This window comes from Anopheles coluzzii, chromosome 2, assembly GCF_943734685.1.
Source record: "Anopheles coluzzii chromosome 2, AcolN3, whole genome shotgun sequence".
Lineage (NCBI taxonomy): Eukaryota > Metazoa > Arthropoda > Insecta > Diptera > Culicidae > Anopheles > Anopheles coluzzii.
In genome coordinates this window covers 38008081-38029383 of record NC_064670.1, presented here as the reverse complement: position 1 = coordinate 38029383, position 21303 = coordinate 38008081, and the positions used below count along the sequence as shown (strand labels likewise).

At 54.6% G+C, this 21303-nt stretch overlaps 5 protein-coding genes across 5 annotated transcripts; 2 read left to right on the top strand and 3 right to left on the bottom strand.

Moving 5' to 3' along the window:
- The first annotated feature begins 271 nt into the window (after nt 1-271).
- Nucleotides 272-15840, top strand: LOC120951498 (intermembrane lipid transfer protein VPS13B). The gene is made up of 7 exons (XM_049605653.1): nt 272-959; nt 1030-4157; nt 4226-7375; nt 7436-9302; nt 9390-10061; nt 12358-12575; nt 12642-15840. The coding sequence occupies exons 2-7, from the start codon at nt 1144-1146 to the stop codon at nt 15691-15693; spliced, it is 11973 nt and encodes a 3990-aa protein (XP_049461610.1). The 5' UTR covers nt 272-959; nt 1030-1143; the 3' UTR covers nt 15694-15840.
- Nucleotides 10058-11678, bottom strand: LOC120951501 (alanine--glyoxylate aminotransferase). Its single transcript, XM_040370268.2, has 3 exons — nt 10852-11678; nt 10628-10723; nt 10058-10547 (listed from the first exon to the last, which is right to left on the bottom strand). Exons 1-3 carry the CDS (start codon nt 11520-11522, stop codon nt 10124-10126), a joined length of 1191 nt encoding a protein of 396 aa, XP_040226202.2. The 5' UTR covers nt 11523-11678; the 3' UTR covers nt 10058-10123.
- A 2-nt stretch (nt 15841-15842) lies between the features above and the next one.
- On the bottom strand, nt 15843-19136 carry LOC120951502 (protein THEM6). Its single transcript, XM_040370269.2, has 2 exons — nt 19040-19136; nt 15843-16653 (listed from the first exon to the last, which is right to left on the bottom strand). Exon 2 carries the CDS (start codon nt 16648-16650, stop codon nt 16060-16062), a length of 591 nt encoding a protein of 196 aa, XP_040226203.1. The 5' UTR covers nt 16651-16653; nt 19040-19136; the 3' UTR covers nt 15843-16059.
- LOC120951500 (nucleotide exchange factor Sil1) lies at nt 16917-18685 on the top strand. Its single transcript, XM_040370267.2, has one exon. The coding sequence runs from the start codon at nt 17088-17090 to the stop codon at nt 18450-18452; it is 1365 nt and encodes a 454-aa protein (XP_040226201.2). The 5' UTR covers nt 16917-17087; the 3' UTR covers nt 18453-18685.
- Nucleotides 18491-20398, bottom strand: LOC120951503 (protein THEM6-like). The gene is made up of 3 exons (XM_040370271.2): nt 20304-20398; nt 19805-19960; nt 18491-19717 (listed from the first exon to the last, which is right to left on the bottom strand). The coding sequence occupies exons 2-3, from the start codon at nt 19941-19943 to the stop codon at nt 19284-19286; spliced, it is 573 nt and encodes a 190-aa protein (XP_040226205.2). The 5' UTR covers nt 19944-19960; nt 20304-20398; the 3' UTR covers nt 18491-19283.
- Between the last annotated feature and the right edge of the window lie 905 nt (nt 20399-21303).

Sequence of the window (21303 nt, the reverse complement as noted above, 5' to 3'; positions counted from 1 at the left end):
TAAACGAAGTCTTTCTATATTCCGTTTAGGTAGAGAACTTGAGTCGTTTAGAAGCCGTTTAGTGGTCGTTTAGTGGATTTGTGGCACTTGGGAATTTCATCAAGTTCATTTAAATTTTCTCAGATTTATCATTTTCCACAAGTTACACAGAAGTAATTGAGTTAAGTTTTTAATTGTATTGTTTATTTCACAATTTTCGTTGACCAACACAACGAAAGGCACCAACAAAGGGGAACGAAGCGTTCGAAGTGAAATGAGTCGGAATGGGAGGGGAGCACAAAAGCTCTCTTTGTAATGAGCACTTTTGGCAAGCAAAGGACGGGTCGAGAAAATGAGCGAGATGCAGCGATATTCGAACGTCAAAAAACCTCGCCATGTTATGCGGGTACGCTGCTGCGTGTTGTCAGAACTTGATTGCGTTTGTTGATGTTGCAACAGAGCACAACAACAATTCCTTGCGAAAAGTATCGCGCCGGCAACTGTGTAAAAGGCGTGAACAAAAAAGAAGGGAAAAAATAACTATCGCACGATGTGTGACCCATTTTCTCCCCCATCCGCGGACCACCGGCAGGCATAGCGTTTAGTAAATAAACCCTTATCCGAGCGTTCGCGTTTCGTTCGGCAACTTCCAGGCAAACAAGTGCCAACTGTGCAGTTTTGTTCCTCCGTGAATCATGCAATTTAGTTGCAGCGTGGAAAAGTAGCCACGGAAAGTGTACAACATTCCTGCTGTGTGTATGTGTGTGTGTGTGTGTTTTGGGGTTTTGGAAATGTGCAAAATGTGAAATTTCGTTTAAACATCGTGTTAAAAAGAATTGTGAGAGAAAATTGTAAATTAACAAATTGTTCCAGCTTTGGGCCTTGGTTTCTTATCAGCAACGCAAGCGGCATCGAGCGAGACGTAACCAACTCGGCGCACTCGGCGGATACCATTCGAGAGCGTTCTTTATCCATATCGGGTTCGACCTGCGATAACACGATGGCAGTGAGGATCAACAAGCATTAATCATCAATTCTGGTACCATTCAGAGTGTGAAAGAGACGCAGTGCCACACACCACCAGTGACAAAGGGAGCGTACGAGCTGTACGAGCACCATCAGCACGGACAGTCCTGTCATAACGCAGGGCAACCGAAAAGAACCATGTTCAAAATCGAATCGTACATTACGCCCATCATTCTGAGCTACGTAGAGAAGTACGTGAAAAACATCCGTCCGGAAGATTCGCAGCTGTCGCTATGGGGTGGCGAAGTGGTGTTCCAAAACCTCGACCTAAAGCTGGACGTGCTGGAGGAGGAGCTGCAGCTGCCGTTCAACTTCCTTTCCGGCCACATACACGAACTCTGCATCCGAGTGCCGTGGACAAAGATCGCCTCGGAACCGATCGTCATCACCATTAACACGATCGAGTTTGTGCTGAAGTTGCGCGACAGCAATGATCGGAACGTGCCAAAGCGGGAACCGCCCCGGAAGGGCAAAAGCACGGAGGAAGCACCGCCGCCCGGTTACATGGCATCGCTGATAAGCAAAATCGCGAACAACATCACGATCCGGTGCCACAACGTGATACTGAAGTACGTCGAGGAGGATATCGTCGTGTCGATGAACATCCAGCAGCTGTCGATGGAATCGGCCGACAGTGGGTGGAACGCCGCCTTCATCGATCTGTCCCCGACGAAGGTGTCGCTCCGGAAGCTGATCAGCATCGTGGATCTGACCATCTGTCTGGACAAGCGAAACTCGGCCGGCAAGATTGAGGTGTGCCAGGAGCCGGTGCTGTACCGGAGCACGCTGCAGCTGCGCATGCTGGTAAAGTACAACGTGTCCTCGCAGGACCGCTCGTCACTCACGCGCATCGATGTGCATTCCAAATTTCTGGACTTTAACGTGTCCTCGCAGCAGTTTCCCATGCTGATGCGCTTGTTCGATCTGGCGCTGGCGCTGAAGCAGGGCAAAATCAAAACCGAACCACTGCAACCCGTCCCGGATGGGGGTGTGGAGGTGGAGGATGACGGTGGGCAGGAGTCGCTACTGTCCTGGGCCTGGAATCTGCTACCATCCTTCTTCCCGGAGGAGAGCGAAAGCGACCATTCGGAGGAGCACGATACGCGCGTCCTGCACACCGGCCTGTACATCGATCAGCTGCGAATCATTTTCAAAACGCAGGAACTGATCGGGGACGGTATGGTGGGCACGGCGAAGAAGATCAAGTACCACCCGATATTGCGCTTTGATTTTCACCACTTTTACGGTGAAATGATCGCTTGTGGGCTGAGGTGGTTCAACGTAACGCTGGGCATCTCGCGCGTGCAGGTGCAATCGCTCGAGGACTGTCCCTGCGGCCATCGGGACGGTGCGGTGAGGGAAATATTTGAATCGATTGAACAGGTGCCACAGCCGGGGGAAAGCACCACGCATCTGGAGAGCTCGTTTTTTAGCGACAGTACCGGTGGGAACCGGAAGTACAACGGTAACTGGAACTACCATCTGAGCAGCTTCAGCCAGGAGCGACTGTTGCAGCAATTTCCCGCCATTGCGATCGACATTATCCACGAGGTGCAGCTGCCCGACGATCGGCGAACGTCCGAGTTCGGTAGCGATCTGGAGTTTAGCAATTTGGCGGAAAAGTACATGATCCGGGTGTTTGTTGGTCGTTTCCGGGCGAAAATCTCCGCCGATACGATTCACCGATTTGAGACGCTCGCATCGTACAAAGACTTTTACGAGTATCCGCCCTACTACGAGGATAAGCCGATGCCAACGCTCGCCCAGCTGCCTCCACCTTCGGCAGAAGATTACGATGCACTGATGCACGAGATCCCGCTGCGGCAGATACACATCACGCTCCAGAGTCCCACGATTGAGCTGCATTCTTTCGATCACGGGCAGCAGGAGAGCTTGCTGCTGCGGAAGCACAGCAGTGGAAAGATGCAACCTACCACCGGCTCGCAGCCGAGACCGACGCTTACGGTGCAGCTGAATCGGGTCGAGTGCAACATACTGGCACCGCTCTACCCGAACCGGCTCGTCTACACTACCTGCCAGCTGCCAGAACCGCCGGCCAAGCTGTTCGATGCCTGCTATCAGTCCATTTCCGGCAACTTGGAGCGCATCCAAGTGAAGCTTCATCATTCACGATGGACAGACGCGACGGTAGCCACGGCCGTCAGCATGAACTACCAGCAGCGTATGCTAATCCATCCCTCGCTCTGGCCCAACGCCGAGCTTAACAAAACGGAGCACAACGTTACTGTGACGGATCTTAAAGTGATCGCCAATCCGCTCCAAGCGCTTACGACCGCCTCGATCGTACAGTCCCTGGCGGCGCAACAAGACACACCCGCCATCGATTGGGAACCGTTGCAACAGCAAGCTAGATCACTGCCCTCGGTCGATCTGCTGCTGTCGTACGTTCACCTGCGCAAGGTGGAAGCGGATCGCACCGAGTGCTACAAGCTGCTGGCCCGCAACCTAAAGCTGCTCACCTACCAACACGATGCGACGGAGGAAAAGTCCCTGACGGCCCTCTGGCCCGACCATTCGACGGAGGAAGATTTCCTCACGGTCATACTGCAGCTGCCCAAACGGCTCGATGCCACCATCGAACATCCGCCGCTGCTGTACGCGAAGCTGCTCGATCTAAGCCTTAATTTGGATCCGAATTTTCTCGCCTTTCTGGAGCTGTGGCAGCGGGCCCGCCCACTGATGGAGCGGACCATTTCCCGGGCTCGGTTCGATGCACGGTGCGCTGCGAAACATTCCAACCGCAGCGCGGTACAACAACACCCCAACCTTCGACCGGCGACACGGAGCGAAGATAAAAAGGAACATTCCGCACCGGGTACATCCGTCCATTCGGGTTCGGGCAAGGTGGGCTTACCCGGTGGTGGTGGTGGCGGTGGTGCAATAGTGCATGGCCGGCCACCGTCTACGCTCGGCGTCGAAGATGCTGATCCGAAGGAGAGCATCGCTGCAGCGCAGGAAGAGGGCAGGTCGGCGGTAGATAACCAGTTCTGGGCGAAGCTTGCAAAGAGAATCATTTTCCATCTCGAAGTGAGTCACTTTACCGTGTGTCTGCCGGTAAATAATATTATATTCCACTCACTGAGCGACTCGCTGGAGGATGAGTTTGGGCAGAATGAAATATTCATGATCAAGTAAGTTCATGAAATGCTGCAAATCACCACCGGGCTGTTTAGTAATGATGCAATTTCTTTTTTTACAGATTGCCCCTGATTTCGGTCAATTCCGCTTTCAAGTGCCAAACGCTCTCCGGCTGCATCAACCGCTTCCCTATCAGCATCGCCAAATCCGTTTGGCCGCTGGAAAAGGATAGCTTCCCGTGGACCATTTCGCTGGCAAATGCGTCCAGCTGGACGTACCAGAATGGCGAAATGAACAAGCTGCTCGATGAAACGACGACCAACATTTCGATGGTGCTAAACTTTAGCGACGATGCGACGACAGCCGCCTCCTGTTCGTCGGCCTGTTTCCACATCGATACCACACCGTTCCGGGTGACGCTCGTAAAAGAGCAGCTGGTACTTCTGCGCGCCACCCTGGACCGGCTAATGCAACTACCGATGATGCTGCCGGCAGACCAGGGCCAACCAGAGGAGGGTGGAAAATCGGAAGCTGCCCAGCAGTTCCTGGAAATTCCGCAGCTTCCCGGCGGCAGCTCGGTGGCGGCGGTGGATCTGCGCGAGTTTCTCGACCTAGCCCACAACTCGAGCGGTGGGTCGGAGGAAACGCTCAAGGATAAGACGAACCTTGCGGGCGATGGTGAGCGGCGTTTGATGCCATCGCTGTGGCTGCAGTGGACCTTCTCCAAGCTCACGATATGCTGCATTACGCGGGACGATGTGAAGGGTGTGCGTACGGAGCGTCTCAAGCTGAAGATCGAGCTGGAGGACATCATTTATTCGCTCGACAAGCAGGAGGTGTACTCGCAGGTGAAAGCAAAAATTGGCGGCATGACCGGCGCTTGCTACGAGTGGCAAGAGAGTCCTTCACGTCAGCAGTCGGCTGCCGCTGGTGGTGGTGGTGGTGGCTGGATTCGCAACGAAGCCCTGGCAGTAACTGTGCAAACGGGAGAGGCCAGTGAATCGAGCAAAACGACCGGTACGGATACGTTTTTCAACATGACCATCACGCGGGCGGAGACGAAAAACGTACACTCCAAGTGGGACACGGTGCGGAAGTCGCGTGAGCATAACGATACGCTCGTCGAGGTGGTGATCAAGATGGAGCAGATCGATCTGCGGCTGGATCTTGATCTTCTCGGCGAATGTTTGCGCATGCTGCACATTTTACAGCCCGCAACGTGCGAACCGTCGGCCACGAACGAAGGAGGGCGTTTAAGTTCGACCAGCACCAACTCCGTGCTGGGCGTGAAAGATTTGCCACTGATCCATTTTGTCAGCAAGGGCATTACGGTGTTCCTTCCGCTGCGCTCGGACGAACCGGAACCTTGCTCGGTTTACATCTTGAAGATCAGTATGATCACCGTGCATCACAACGTGGAGAATCCGATATGTCGCGTGCCGCTGCGTCCAGACGTGTACACGAAGGCGGCCCAGATGCGCATCCTGAACGTGCCGGGCTCGAAGATAGAGGATCGCCAGTACGAGCTGCTGCTGAAGGAAATTTCGCTCAGCACGGCCACCTGGCGGGATGTGGTGCAGTACTTGCACGATCAGCAAACGTGCACCACGCACCACGACAACCCGGCGTTCGAGTGGAACAACCTGCAGCAGGGAGTGCAGCGCACGTCCCATTGCGATGTGGTGACCGTGTTTAAGGAGTTTAACTTCTCCGCCATTTATGCACCGTGCATCATCTACAAGAACGTGCTGATCTGTAGCCGTGCGATGGAGCTAAACTGCATGTCGGATCTGGTGGTGGACGTCGATCTCGGCCAGCTGCAGCTGGCGGAGCGTTTGCTGAGCAAGGGCAAAGAAATCGGCGACTGCTTGTTTCCACCGTGCAGCGAATCGCCTCAGCATCAGTCCGCGGCCACTGGCGTGATGATGTCGCGCAGTAACAGCTCGGTCGATGCGGGAAGTTTGCTCGCGTTTGCCTCCAGTACGCCCAGCGGTGACGATACGGGGCGTGAGTCCGTAAAGTCGTACCGAGAGTCGGTGCCATCGTCACGCTTCCGCAGGAGCAACTCGAAGCTGTCGCGGTGCGAGGAAGACTCGGGACTGGAATCGTACCGCACGTGGGACGGCAAGCGGCCCCGTTCGAGCAGCAGCAGACGAAGTGGCATCCAGCGGCAGCGCAAAATATCGTCCATTTCCTCCGACAGTATTTCGAAACTGGGGCGTACCACTTCCACGGGCCAGACAAGTCCGGTTGTTGTTCCGTACGAGGTGTGCCTGCTCGGTGGGTACTTTAAGATCAATCTGTACGCTCAACGAGACCGTAGCAAAGACGGTGGGCCAGCGCTAAAACTAGTGCTCGCCCAACCGAATGCGCTTGTGTCGCTCAGCTTGCTGGAGCGTGTGCTGCAGCTCTCCCTGTTCGATCTGACCGTGGAAGTGGACGAGCTGGCGATTGTGAAAACGGTCACCGGTGAGCCGGATGAGCTGGGTATACCGCAACCGATCGTTAAGACACGCTTCGTCAACAGTCTGACCAAGCGAAGCCGTGAGTTGAGGGTCGCCTTCAAGCGACCGATTAAAGTGACCGTCTCGCACGGCAAGGTGAAAAAGCTGATGGAACTAGCCACGATCCTGGACGACCTGTTCAAACCACCGAAGGTCAGCAAACGCCGTGGCACGGGCACGATCAAAACCCTGCCGAAACCGGTGCTCAGTGGGAACAAATTTTTGCTCATCAAATCGCACCTGCTCGATGTGGAGAAGATTCAGCTAGATCTGTCGCAGGTGATGCTACACCTGCTCGATGAAGATACGAGCCGGCCGGCACAGTACAACATGAAGCTGTCCTTTTCTTCCCTCCACTCCACGATACGGGTGCAGGAGCGGCCGGAACGCATCGTATTCGAGCTGGAGCTGGCCGAGCTGCTGCTCAGTGCCGGCGCGTTTGTAATACTGCATCCGTTCTCGTTCACGGTGCAGCTCACCCTGGCGCAGGAGTACTGGAAGCGCGAGCCGCTGGTGCAGATCAAGCTGCAATCGTCCTACCTGCAAGTGGATCTGATTCCGTACATCTTCCACCAAGTGGAGCTCATCCGGAACGATCTGTTGGACGCACTGCGCGCAGAAGACAGCGAACGGAAGGATTCCGTTTCTACCGTGCACAGTGCAAACATGACGCCGAGCCGGGAGCTGCTGATACCGATCGTGCCACCGCGCTTTGAGCAGAAACGCACGAAAGAGATGCAGGAGGAATACTACCAGGATGATCTAAGGTAAGGGGAGGATATAAAAAAATCATACATTTACTCTTAATTGTCCTTTTTCTTGGCCAGGGCCGGAGCATTCCAGTTCATCGAAACGATGAAAATTGCCGAACTTCCGCTGCCGTATCAGATAAAAATTATTAACCGTGAAGTCGGCATCATCTGCTGGCGCTATCCGCAACCCCGAGCGCTGCACCAGGTGATCGTGTATCCGGTCCCGATGAACACCACGAAATCGGTCAACATCCAGTGCAAGCTGGAACACTATGCCGAAATCAATGGCAACTTTGTGGAGGTGTGCCAGTTCACCCTGTCCGAGAACGAGAAGACGTTTCTCAAGCTCCCGCAGCGCAAGATTGCATCGGCCATCTGGCGGATAGTGATGACGCAGAATGTGGTCTACGACGAGGGCAGCAGCGCAAGGGGGCGGGATGAAGACGATGAAACGACCGACGGCATGAGAAGCGCGACGAACGAACACGACGACCACGCAGCCCAGCCGCGCAGCCCAACGAACGGTCTCGGCAGAACGCTGCTCACGACCATCACCGACGTGCTGACGGACAGTTCCTACCTGCCGGGGCAACGGGTGGTAAGCTTGCCGTACCGATTGCATCCGAAAATCTTTGTCGCTTGTATGCGTGTCGATTCGATGTTCAGTGCGGCGCTCGTACCAAACGTGGAGGCAACGATCGATCTAAAGCCGGTGCAGCTGAACCTGTTCAATCATGTGCCCCTCCAACTCGACCGTCCACTGCCCAAGCCTTTCGAGCGGTACCGGCTGTGCCGCGAGTCGGCCGAGTTTGGTGCACACAAATTTTTAATGCTAAATGCGCACCGATTCCGGGGCCAGTGTACGATCTACGACAATTTGGACCTGTTTGTCAGTGCGGAGCTGAATGTGCATTGCGATCTGCTCGACTACAACTATTTTACGTTTGAAAATGCGCTGGAAGTGAGCAACGTGAAGGCGTACGGATGGTTCTGCGAGCGTACGCTGGAGGTGAGAACGATTACGGATGATATCTGCGTACGGTACGGTCCTTCGATCGGGTACAATTTAGCTGTGGCGGAGCGGATATGGAACCGTAGTCTGTCAGCCAGCGAGCAAGGCACAGATGCACCGTTTGTGCTGTACAGCAGGTACATCGTTTGCAATCGCACTCAAATTGGACTCAAGTTTGGCCAGTGCGGAACGACGGAAATGATCTACCTCGGACCTAACGAGCTGTGTCTGTACGGGTTCCGAAGTTGCCGGCAGCGTCAGCAACTGCAGCTCTACTTTACCGAAGGCAATACGCAGGTTGCAACGGAAGCGTTTGACGTGTCGAGAGATGGCCTGCAGCAAGTGTGCGTGCAGTCGATCCACGAGGAAGACATGGAGGACGAAAAGATGCTACTGGTGCGCGTCGAGTCGCTTTCGGCGGATGCAGTTGGTGTTGGTGGTGGTGGTAGCAGTAGCACCCAGCGCAGCATCACAATCGAAGGACAGGTGGCATTTTACAACATGACCTCGCAGCGGCTAAAGTTCCAGTACCGCTACTACAAGATTGTGCCAAACAGTGAGCGTAACTACGCCGCGACCAGTTTCCAGGTGGCGGCAGGCGACAGTGCCAACCTGTTCTCGCCGGCCAACAATAAAAACCAGCAAACGATCAACATTGCGATCGAGGGTGAGGGTGGCGGGCGGGCTGGCTGGTCGGGCGATGTTCCGCTGCGCGAGATCATGAACGGTGGCAGCATGCCGTATCTGGTCAAGATTCCGACTACGACGATCACGCGCGAAGGCTACATTAGCTACTGGGTGAGGATTGTGCGGGAAAAGCTGGTGGACAGCAAGACCGCCCCAGCGCTGAACGGTGAAGTGCTGGAGCGTGTGCTCGTGATCGTTTGGCCACTGTTTATGGTGGAATCGTTGCTGACGGTTAATACAACGGTAAGCTTGATGGGATGGGATGCAGGTGTTGCCAGGTACAACAGTGTTGAATGCTAAATTTCCCTCCTTTTCACTTGTTCTTCACAGGCTTACGAGGAAAAACTCGACCAATCGTTCTCAATCTACGGGCAAGGGCAGCGGCGCCAGCTGAACGTGGCCGGTACGTACTCGGACGAGCACGAGCTAGCACTGCGGATGAACTTTAACTCACCGCACGGTGAGGATAAGCGGAAAGCGCTGCTATCCTACCGGCTGATCGATGGCAAAACGTTCTTCCAAGTACCGGCCCGGTTCCGGAACATCGAAAACGCGCTGCTGGCGCTGCGCACCAGCCAGCGCACACCCGAGTGGCCGTGCTCGCGCGAGGAAGAGCTCCGCTGGCGGCGCGAAAACTCAATACAAGAGGCCACATTCCCGCTGTACCACTGTTCGGCCGCGTACGAAATGTCCTGCTGCCTGATGCTTAACATTGCCCCGTGGGCACTGTTCATCAATCAGCTCGGGTGCGAGGTGCGATTGCGGAACCACACCACCAACGATGTGAACATTATCGCCCCGAACAGTATCATCATGCCGTTCCACGTGGAGACGGCATTCACGCTCGAGATGAACGTGACCGGCGGCGGCGGCCAGCCGAGCTTACGTTCCGAGCTGATCTACATCAACGGCGCGGACGCGAAGAAGCAATCGCCCAGTGGCGGGTGTGCAGTTTTACCGCTGGAAGGTACAATCGACATCATTATCCGCACGGAATGTGAGGTAAGCGCTACAGTTAAATTGTTTTATTTTTCTTAAGTTTGCCCAAAGTTTGCACTGCACAATCACATTTTGGATGCACTGCGCGGGAACGCGAAATCGGGCTTGACCGCTTTGATGGAGTCGCGGAACACTTGCAGCACACGATCTACCCGCTCGCTCGTTGCATTCTGGCCCATGAGTCCGATGCGAAATACTTGCCCAGCGGTCGGACCTAGCCCACCGCTAATCTCGACCAGATAAGTTTTCATCGCGTGCTGGGACACCTGCAGCCAGTCCAGACCGGACGGCACGCGGATGGTCGTAACGGTGGGCAGCCGGTCGCGCTCCTGGGCGTACAGCTCGAGTCCCATGGCACGCAGCCCATCGTGCAGCCGCTTGGCACAGTCCTGGTGGCGGGCAATGAGCGACGGGAGCGATTCCTCGCACGCCATGGCAATCGCTTCCCGCAGCCCGTACAGCAGCGTCGACGATATCGTGTGGTGATAGCTGCAAAGGGTAACGCCAATCGAGCAATTATTCAAACAACTTTTTTTGCTTCATCATTCCGCGCGTCGCAAGTCACTTACATGCGTGGCCGACCGAAGCAACCCCAGTAGTCGCCGACGAGGAACATGTCCCAGTAGTACACCTTCACCTTCGTCTGGCGCCGCCTGTACCGTTCACTGTTAGCGGGAAGCAGGTAAAGAGCAACAAAACAAAAAGAGAAGCATAATCAAATCATTAAACCAACACACTCCCAGGATGATAACATGACGAAATGACGTCGCACGCTCGCCCTTCTCCAACTTACACCGCCCGGTGGTTGAAGGAAATGGGCGTAATGCCCGGCGGTGCACCGAGCACCTTCTGCGAACCGGTATAGGCCGCATCCACCTCCCATGCGTCCATATGGAACGGTGTGCCGCCGAGTGATGCAACCGTGTCCACCACCAGCAAGCAATCGTGCGCCCGGCACAGTGCACCGACCCCTTCCAGTCCCTGCCGCACGCCGGTGGACGATTCGCCCTGCGTCAGGAATAGCACCGACGGACGGTGCGTTTCGATTGCGCGCCGTATCTCGGGCAGCGCGAGCGAACTGCCCTGGCTGGCGCGCACCAGCCGAACGTCCGCACCGTACCGCGAGGCCATATCGGCCGCCCGGTCACCCCAGTGACCCGTGTGGCCAATCAGCACCACGTCACCGTCCTCGAGCAGGTTGCACAGCGTCGCCTCCATGCCGCCGTGCCCGGAAGCGCTGAGACAGAAGGTGGCCGCATTGTTCGTCTGGAACAGGTACCGCACGCCCGCCTTTATGTCGTCCATGATTTTGAGCGTTTCCGGGTGCAGATGCCCCAGTATGGGCCGTGCCATCGCTTCCAGGACGCGCGGCGGCGCATTCGAGGGCCCCGGACCCATCAGCAACTTTTCCGGCACTACCAACGGATCGCGCAACACGTCCGGCGCACTTACGCGATACTCCATCGTGGGTTGCTTCGATTGCTTGGATTTGCGAACGACGACGACTTCGACTTTCACCGGTTGTTGGACGTGCACTGACTAAGCTGAATTTTGTCTTCGTGGACCGGTTTTTATGAGCGCAAATCTTGCCAACTTATCGCTCGCGTAGTGTGTGTGGTGTGTTTGCCCGCGCACGAATGCTGCGTCGCGCGCGTGAGAGAGTGGGAGAGAGATGTGTGTTAGTGTGGGGGCTGGAATACGAAAAAAACCTTATCAGCTGTACAATCCGACGCGGTGCGTATCTACGCGAGAGCATAGCAAAACAATACCACCTCGCTCGGGCGTACCATACACACAGAGGGAGGGAGTCATCTCCGACGTCTGCCCAACCATTGCGTCGTCGTGCGTGTGTCGCGTTGCAACTTTTGAAACTTGTTGTTGTAATAAGGCGCGGAAAATTATTTGTTTTGATCTTCACGTTTATGTCGCATTTAGGCTTTAAACCCAATAAGAAGCGTTAATGGTCCCATATGGTAGTAGACTGATGTAATTGCAGTCCATGCACAGTTTATCTACATTCATTATCAGATGGGAAAAATGTAGCTTCAAGAATGCCAAATGGACAGCTGTATGAAATATTGGGTCAGTGGGAAAAGCGGGGTCATTGAAACGTGCAAAGGCGTCTTGGGGTAGGAAGTGGTTTCTGCGGTTTCGGGTGTGTACGTTTGCATAGGTCATGGTTGGGCGTTTCAGGCAACGCATGAAGTTCATGCCACTTGCACTATCGCACATGCTTACAGCAATTCCCATGACCCTTGCCAGATGTTAACCAGTTTTGCTTCTTCTTGTCGTTTTACAGGTTATGAATTTAGTCCTAACGTCCATGACGGAGAACAAAGTGCGCGTCTTCATCTTGGCCTCCCAGTTCATCGTAACGAACTATTCGAGTATCGATCTGCACTGCTGGTCGTTTGCGATGCCCGCGAACGAACGGTTGGAACAGTTCAGGCTAACGAGCAACAGCGGGCCCCACAGTTGCTGCTACAGCCTTCCAAAGAATGGCACCAAGTGCGAGAAGTAAGTGTCGCCTTCAGTGGAGTTATCCACTGTATTCACCGTAACCTCATCCCCTCTTCTCCACAGCCCCAAAGGTACCGTGGTCACGATGCTCAGCAATGTTTCGCAGCGCAAGGGAAAGATAAAACCGAACGCCAACTTCAACCACTACCTGACGGTGTATCAGCGGCGGGAAAATGGGAGCGAATTTTCCGCTCCCATCTATCTGAACAAAGCGCTCGCCCGGAAGTCGCTGAGCGTACCGACCGCGGCTAGCGATGCCGTTGAGCGGCGCCATCATCAACATCATCCACTGTCGCTGTCGATCGTGTCGCACCAGGGGCAGCAGCATGTGTCCATCTACGACGATCCGTGCCCGTCCTATTCGATCGAAAACCGCACCGACTTTCACATGTACGTCGCCCAGTCGGACACGGTGCAGCCGAACAAGGCGGCCACGGCCGTGCCCGAAACGGTGGAGAGCAATTTCGCCTGGTTCCAGACGGTGGGCTCCCGGCAGACGGTGTACTACACGCCGCCGGCCCTGGACGACCACTTTCCCGAGCATCACGAGGCGGAGCTGGCGCTGATATTTGCGTGCGTCAGTGGCAGTGCGATCCGGTGGTCCCATCCGGTACGGGTCGACGAGAGCAAGAGCAACATCTTTTTGAACATTCCGCTGTACGGCGATTTGAAGCTGGCGATACGGGTGCGCAACCGCACGACCGCGCTCGTGATCGACTACATCAGCCAGGATTTGGAATTTTCTGCGAAGGACATTCGAACGCGCCTGTCGAACCCGATACGGCCACCGGAACCGGCGGCAGCGTCGGAGTCGGCTGATGCAACCGCGCCCGGCACGGATTATCGCGGTGCGCTCGAGTGTGACAGTGGTGCGGCGCGGCCGGCCCAGGGTAAGGTGCAGCTCATGCAGAGCTACTTCCGCACGGTGATGATCACGCTGTTTAACGACGAGCCCGATCGATCGTGCTTCAAGCGGGACATTGTTTCGTTCAACTTTGATCGCGTCGGTGTCCGGGCGGAGCGGGGAATCAATGCGAACCAGGTCACGCTGCACTGTGCGAACGTGCAGGTGGACAATGAGCTGCACTCGAGCGGCGAGTACGACTTCCCGGTCGTGCTGTGCAGTGAGGATCACGAAACGAAGCACCGAAAGCTGCCAGCGCAGTCCCCGCCCAACCCTTACCGGCTGGAGGATGTACTGGACCAGCTGGCAAAGACTGCGCTCTGCACGTTCGAGTGTGATCTTGTCGCGGAGCACGATGACGGCGAAGAGGTGGACGTTGAAGCTGGTGGTGGTGGTTGGTCCGGTGCGGAGTCGTTGCGCGTCAAGATCAACCCGATCAGGGCGTACATCGAGGACACGTACATCAACGTGCTGGTGGACTACCTGATGCAGTGTCTGCCGGCCGGGATGCTGCACGAGCAGCGCGATCACGAGACGGCCCCGACCCGGATCCGCTGCCAGCCGGGCGAGGTGCTGGTGCCGCGTGCCGTCGTCCAGCAGTCCAGCTACCTGGCCGAACCGATCAAGTTCCGGTGCGTGCGCATCGAACCGCTGGCCGTGCTGCTGTCCGTGCACGCCTGCATGCGTCTGTACATTGCGCTCGACCACAGTCCGCTCGAGTTTACCGCGTTCGAGCGGCGGTCGGTGCGCACGCTGCCGATCAAGTTCGGCAACGCCGTCGGTATGCACTACCTGTCCGGGGCGATCTTCGGTGGCGGGTGGGTGATCGGGTCGCTCGAAATACTGGGCAGCCCGAGCGGGCTGGCCCGGTCGGTGACGAGCGGGCTGCGCGACTTCGTCTCCCTGCCCGTGCAGGGACTGTTCCGCGGCCCGTGGGGATTCCTGGTCGGGGTGACGCAGGGCTCTGCCTCGCTGATACGCAACATTACCGCCGGTACGGTCAACTCGGTCACGAAGCTAGCCCAATCGGTGTCGCGCAATCTCGACCGGCTTACGCTCGACACGGAGCACGTGCAGCGCACGGATGCGTTACGCCGACGTCGTCCACTGGGTATGACCGATGGATTTACGCAGGGACTGACGGGGCTCGGCATCAGCCTGCTGGGAGCCGTCGGTGGGCTGGCCCACCACCCGCTGCAGGCCACCAATCCCATCGGCGTGGTGACGGGCATGGGCAAGGGCATCGTGGGCGCGTTCGCCAAACCGATCAGCGGAGCGGCCGAGCTGGTTGCACTCACCGGGCAGGGGATGCTGCAGAGCGTCGGCTACAACACGCTGCCCACGCCGAAGCTGCACTCGCGCCAATCGCTGCAGCGGCTGGAGCCGATCCCGCACAAAGCGCTGTGGGAACCGCAGGCGGCCTGCGGCGAGGGAACGCTGCTCTTCACCGTCCAGGCCACGCTGGCGACGCACGGCGAATATCGGCTCGTGCTGGTCGCCATCTACAGCCGGGCGCTCGTCCTGTACGACGTCAACGACTGTCAGCTGCTCGAGGTGCTCGACCCCAAGACGGTGTTTTTCGACACGGACGAGGAGTGCGACGCTACGCGGCTTACCATCCGCGTGCGACCGAAGCTTCCGCCGCCACCGTGCAACGACTACGAGCTGTATCCGATCTCGAGCCGGACGTACGATTTTGTGCGCGATTCAACGATGCAACTGCCGCGCATCGTCGGTAGTGTGGCGGCGTTACAGCAGCAGCAGCAGCAGCAGGCCAGCTATGGTAAGGTCGGTGCTGGTCACAGAGCAACCGTAAACGCCGGTGACGATACGATCGGACTGGACGAGAGCAGTGTGCTTGAGCCGGCTATTGTTGTGGATGAGCGATCGGTCGTGCTTGATATCGAGCGACGATCGTCCACTACCAGTGGCGGAGAGGAGGATCTGGACGGTACGGCATTGCTGCTGAACGATGATACCGGTTCGACGACGACGGCCGCGATTGCCAGCGCCATGCTCGACGCGGACTTTGATGAGAACGCACCGGACGGTGGGAAGGATGATAGCGAGCGCAAGATAGTGATCTTCTTGGACGAGAACCTGGTGAAGTATCTCATCACGTACGTCGATCTGCTCAAGCGTACCGTGGACAGTCGAGCGGACAGTCTGGGTGCGGACGACGGTGTAGCATTTCTTCCATTCGAGTGTTGAACGTTCTAGTGTTCCAGTCCGCTGTTAGCTGTTAGATAGGTTGCGCATAGTCAAGGGATAAATTATTATAATATAGGCAAAGTTCGGCTGCCGATGTATCATATACCTCAATAAAAACGGGCCACCGCAATCAGCAGGACACTGTAACATTACGGAGCATTCCAAAACTTTATTGTCAAGGGAGCAGATCCTGAGATATGTGTGTGTGTGTATGAGTATGAGTTCACTTAAGCTTAATGTCTTGCATAGCAAGCAGGTTCCAATTTCCCAACAAAAAATGTGCCCAACGAAAATACAAAACTAATGCCCACAATGGTAACCCGACAGTCACCGCTAAATTAATTCTCCCTAAACGATCGGCCGTTTCTACTTGTCCTTCCGCAGCTTCTGGCTGGACAGCTCGATCGAGTCGAGCCACAGCTTCAGCTCTTCCGGCATCGGTGGCCGCTGCTCGGCACCGGGGAACTCCTTCATCAGCTCCAGCACGTCCACGTTGGTGATGCACTGCTTGGACATGGCGACGGCACGCACGAACCCATCGGCAAGCGTCACAAACTGTTGCTCCAGATAGATGGCCTTCTCGTCCCACCAGACCAGCTTGGTGGTGATTTTGTACGCGGTAAAGATGGGGATCGTACGGCGATAGCGCACGCTCGACGCACCCTGGACGGCGCCGCCCCGCTTCGCCTTAATCTTGCCATAGATGCCCGTCAGCCCGTAAAAGTGGAAGCGTGCAAAGTCGAGCTCGCGCAGATAGCGCGCATTGTTCATGTGGCGGATAAAGATGTCCACGTCCTGCGTAGTGCAGAGGCCGTAAATGGCCGTCTGGTCGGTCACCTTCCGTTTGCGCTGGAACAGCATACCGTACCCGAGGGTGGCCACACAGCGAAGGAAGTAGTTCACATCCCAGATCATGTACAGGACCAGCAGTCCCACTAGCAGGGCGCAGGAAAACATTTTCTGGAAAGTGAAAAGAACGAGTTTAATTTGGGAGCTTTTTTAAATTTTGTTTATTAAAATTTGTTTCATTCAAAAATTTATTCAAAGTAAACAACTACAGTAACCGTATCTAAACAGAAAAAAGTCAATGGAATAGTCATTTCAAAATAACGGCTCTTTTAAAGCATCTGCTCGAACTCCGATTTGTTTACAACGGCAACTGCTCGAACGGTGCCCCTGTTTGCTCCGTTCTGTCAAAACCGCTCGAACACACATCATAACCTCATTTATATGACGTGTACCAATTCCGAACGGCCAATTCCAAAACAGAACCATCGCCGGCAAGTAAACATGCCGATTTCATCAGATTCTTCGCAGAATATATAAAGTACATAGGCCAGGGACAGTGAAAATCTCACCTCATTCGTGCACGTTTATTAGATCCACCTTCAAACATGGAACTTCCCGTCTGGAAACTCGCGCTAGTGCTAAGTGTACTTGTTGGTTCCATCAGCACAAAAGCAGGAACTGGTTCAAACGCACCGAAATTCGTGGCCACGCACGAATGGCAGGAGCTACAGGAAGGACAACCGATCCCTCAGGGATTGCACGTAAGGATCAACCTGACCACGGGCAAAAAGGAGGCAAAACTGCTCGATCCAGCCGATGGTGGGCCCAGCACCGATTCGTCCCTTTCGATGGTACCCGGGGAGGAGCTAAAAGATCATCCGGCTGCTGGGACGGGGGCGGCCAGTGACCCGCAAACCGTGGCCGGCATGAAACTGGAAGCACTCCGGGAAGCGCTCAAAGACATTCCGGCAAACACGTACGAAGAGGACGTGGCAGAGGGCGGCGAGGCAGTGGGCAGCCGATTCAAAAGCTACGAACAGATCAAGCAAGAGCTGAAAGACGCCAATGTGGAGCTGAAGAGTGACAGCGAAATCATGACCGATCTGTTCGCCCGTTTCGAACGAGCGCTCCAGCACACACCGGCGGATCGGCAGGAGCTGGACGTACTGTTCGAGGACCTCGAATACCTGGCGCATCAGATCGACAACGCGCTCCAGTTCATCGACCGGGGCGGTGTGGAGAAAATCGTCTGGCCCAGCCTAAACCGCACCGGCGACGCGCAGACACGCACCAGAGCGCTCAAGCTGCTCGGCACGATCGTGCAGAACAATCCGAAGGCAAAGGTCGCCCTGGTCGAACGGAACGGTGGCTCTAACCTGCTGTCCGCCCTGGGGCGTGCCTCGACGACGGACGAAATTTCGGCCGCCCTGTACGCGTTCGGCGGTTTGGTGCGCAAATTCCCCTTCGCCCAGAAGCAGCTGCTCACGCCGCACGGCTACAGTGTGTTGTACGGCGTGTGGGAAAAGAAGGTCGAGCTGAAGGTGAAGGTGAAGGTGCTGCAACTGATCGCGGACGTGCTGGTGGACTATCGCAGCGCGATCGCAGCGGCGGGCGAGAACGACGCAACGACCCGAGAGCAGTACCGCTCGACAAAGCTGCTCGAGGGGCTGGAGAGGACGGAGTTTTGCAAACACTCGGCTGCCTTCTTTCACCAGCACAAGGCGGCATTAATACCCGAGGACAATCTTACCGATGAGACGGTGAAAGCGCTGCACGCTTGCCGCCACCAGCTCTGCCACGAACCGTGGTCCCAGTGTCCGCTGTTCCGGCACACGCTGCTGGTGCTGCGCAACAATCTGGACCACCGGTTGGACGAGGACGTGGAGTTGGTGGAGTATAGAAGAGAGATTAAGCGCAGTATCGACGAACTGGTGGTGGATTTGTACGGTCAGCCAAAGGATGAACTGTGAGCGAAGCGTACTGTGGCGTTCACATTAGGCAGATACTCTCACTGTGTTACAAAGCAACTATATTTATATAGCCAAATGAACGAACATTTGTTGTATAGGACTGATTAAGTTAATTAGAAAGTTTGTATTGTGCTTTATCGTTTCCCAGATGCGCCCACAACCGGTAGATAGGTCGACAATATAGACCGGAACCGGTTGCTTACGTCACGAATAAATTGAAATGTTCACTTCCACATTGTTTGTCTCGCGGTTTCCGTTGTAAATTTACACAAAACATTGAGAAAGCATCGTCTTCGTGTTGAATTGTAGCTCAAATTAACTAGAGAATAAATAAATCCCCAACAACTCCCCGACTGCTCCGTTATTACACGTTACTTTATGCTGTCTCACGGTTTGTTTTGGACTTTATCCCCCACTCAAAATGAGGAGGTTTACATATCCAAAGGTTACTTGGATACCTATTGGCTAGTTGCAGTGGCGTTTAACACGACAAACAGTTCAGTTAACAGTTAATTATACACACTGTACGATATATCTAGCAAAAAGCACCCATTTCGGTGCTAAATTACCTAAAATCAATTTCTTACCGTGATTGATTGACTACTGCACAGGTGCACACTCAGCAGAAACCGTTCCACAACTATTGAGGCTTCGTATGCCTGCTATGCCACGAAAACCTACCCTGCGCTTTCTCTAACGGGTGCCCAACGAACCTGTTGGTTATGTGTTTGTCTTCGCTGTTACACACACACGCGGACGATCGACTGCACTTCTTACCTGACCAGGCGATCGGTCAGAAAGAAGGAGAGAGAGCGAGACAGATCGATCGCTTCACTTGCGTAGCTGCTGACTGCTGGCCTCGTTCGACTCGATCCAGCCCTTCAGTACGGCCGGCTGTTCCGGTCGCTCGCGGCACTCGGGAAACTGCTGGACGTACTCGAGCAGATTTACGCCGATGGCACGCTGGCGCGAGTACGCCACCGTCCGGATAAACCCATCGTGCAGCGTGATGAACTTGTGCTCGAAGTAGATGGACCGATCGTCCCACCAGACGAGCTGCGTCTCCACCTTGTACGCCTTGAAGATGGGCAGCATGCGCCGGTACCGCACCATACACTCGCCCTGCAGAATGTTCTTCGCGTTCCCGAGCGGCCAGAACCGGGTCCGGCCGTACCAGTAAAACCGGCAGAAGTCGAGCTCGCGCAGGTAGCGCCCATTGTTCATGTGGTTCAGCAGAAAGTCCACATCCTGCGTCGTGCAGAACCCTGAAAAAAGGGAAGAAGCCGTGGCGTTGGCGATGTAATGTTTCGCCCGTGTAAACTGTCCCCCACCCCTTCACAAACACTACTCACCGTAAATTGTGTGCTTGTCCGTGACTTTGACCCTTCCCGGTAGCAGCAGCAAGTGCACCACGGTGAAGAACGTCCGGATGAAATAGTTCACATCGCACACCGCGTACAGGAGCGCCACAAACACCGCCAGGGACCACATGTTGAACCACTGTTTGCCTTTGGGGGAAAGTATTCGATTGTTTAGCTGCTTATTAAAGAATGTGGATATCGATAAGTTTTGCTTCCAGCGCTACGCAAGGGCCCTTTGGCGCTCTGTCAAGTTGACAGAATTGCCGGGCTGTTGGCAAAACACGCGCATACGCATCGGCGAGCGACCTTGAAAACGATGTGAGTGCCTATTTCAAAATTCTCTTTCCGCTTTTTTTAGTGCCGATGGGAGTGAGACCAAATTTCCATGCCACACTCGTCATACGAAATGGTAATGCGGTTCAAATGGCCTCAAATATCGAATTTACACACTCGAAGCAAAACATTACCCACAGGCTGCTTGGATACTTACCGTATCGGTTGGAGTTGAGTTTGCAAAAGGGCGTTTAAGGGGGTCGGTGGCAACCTTTATTCGTATATCGGCAGAGCACAGCTGACAACGGTCTTGCGATTAGATAACAATCCATCGTAACGATTCAGATATGCATGCTTATCGTGGAGATAATGAGTCAACCATTTTTAGTAAATTCGTTTGATGAATGGAGACTTCGGAAAGGCAAGCTCTTATCGCTAGCTATTTGTGGATCAGCGTGAAGATAACGTTCGGCAAGGGCTCGGGCAGACCAAACCCCCCTGCACAAATACATCCCATGAAAAGGGGGGGTCCGAAAATTACTGTGAAATACGTTCCTCTATCGCCAAACTACTTTCAATTCCGGTCTTCCAGGTACGATTCAGGTAAAATTGGACTCTCCGAATGGCGTTAGAACAGACTACATACTCTACTGAGAATAATCTTCCAATTAAACAATAAAATACACTCTTCACTGCCAACTTGATCAACGAAAGTCGCTGCATAGCAACGGCTCCCGCTGCTCACACGAACGAAGCGTATGCTCATACGAAACATAAATAATAATCTTACATTGAATGTTTGCTCTTTTTTTTTTGGTTTTATTAATCATTTTGTGATATGTTTATAAATCTTTTTTGCAAAATTCGACCCCATTCACAACGCTGTGTTTAAAAGATCGCTATTTCGTTACCTCATCTCGCACTTACGAGTAAAGTGATTGTTTCCTATGCCTACTATTCCAGAGCACGTGTTTTCTACCACTAAGTATATCGTTCCCTATAAAAGGGATATTGTAATGCAGCACATGTATCGCATTGTCGCAAATCTCAATATGATGCCACCGCAAACACGCACAAAAACACAAAAAAAACACACATTTATATTTCATGCTACTGAAAGGTTTGAAGAGAGACACTCAACTGTGTTTTGCACTACCACGTACTAATTTGTTTCGTTCCATCCGGTCGCATACGGAAGACGGACACCGCCCCTCAGC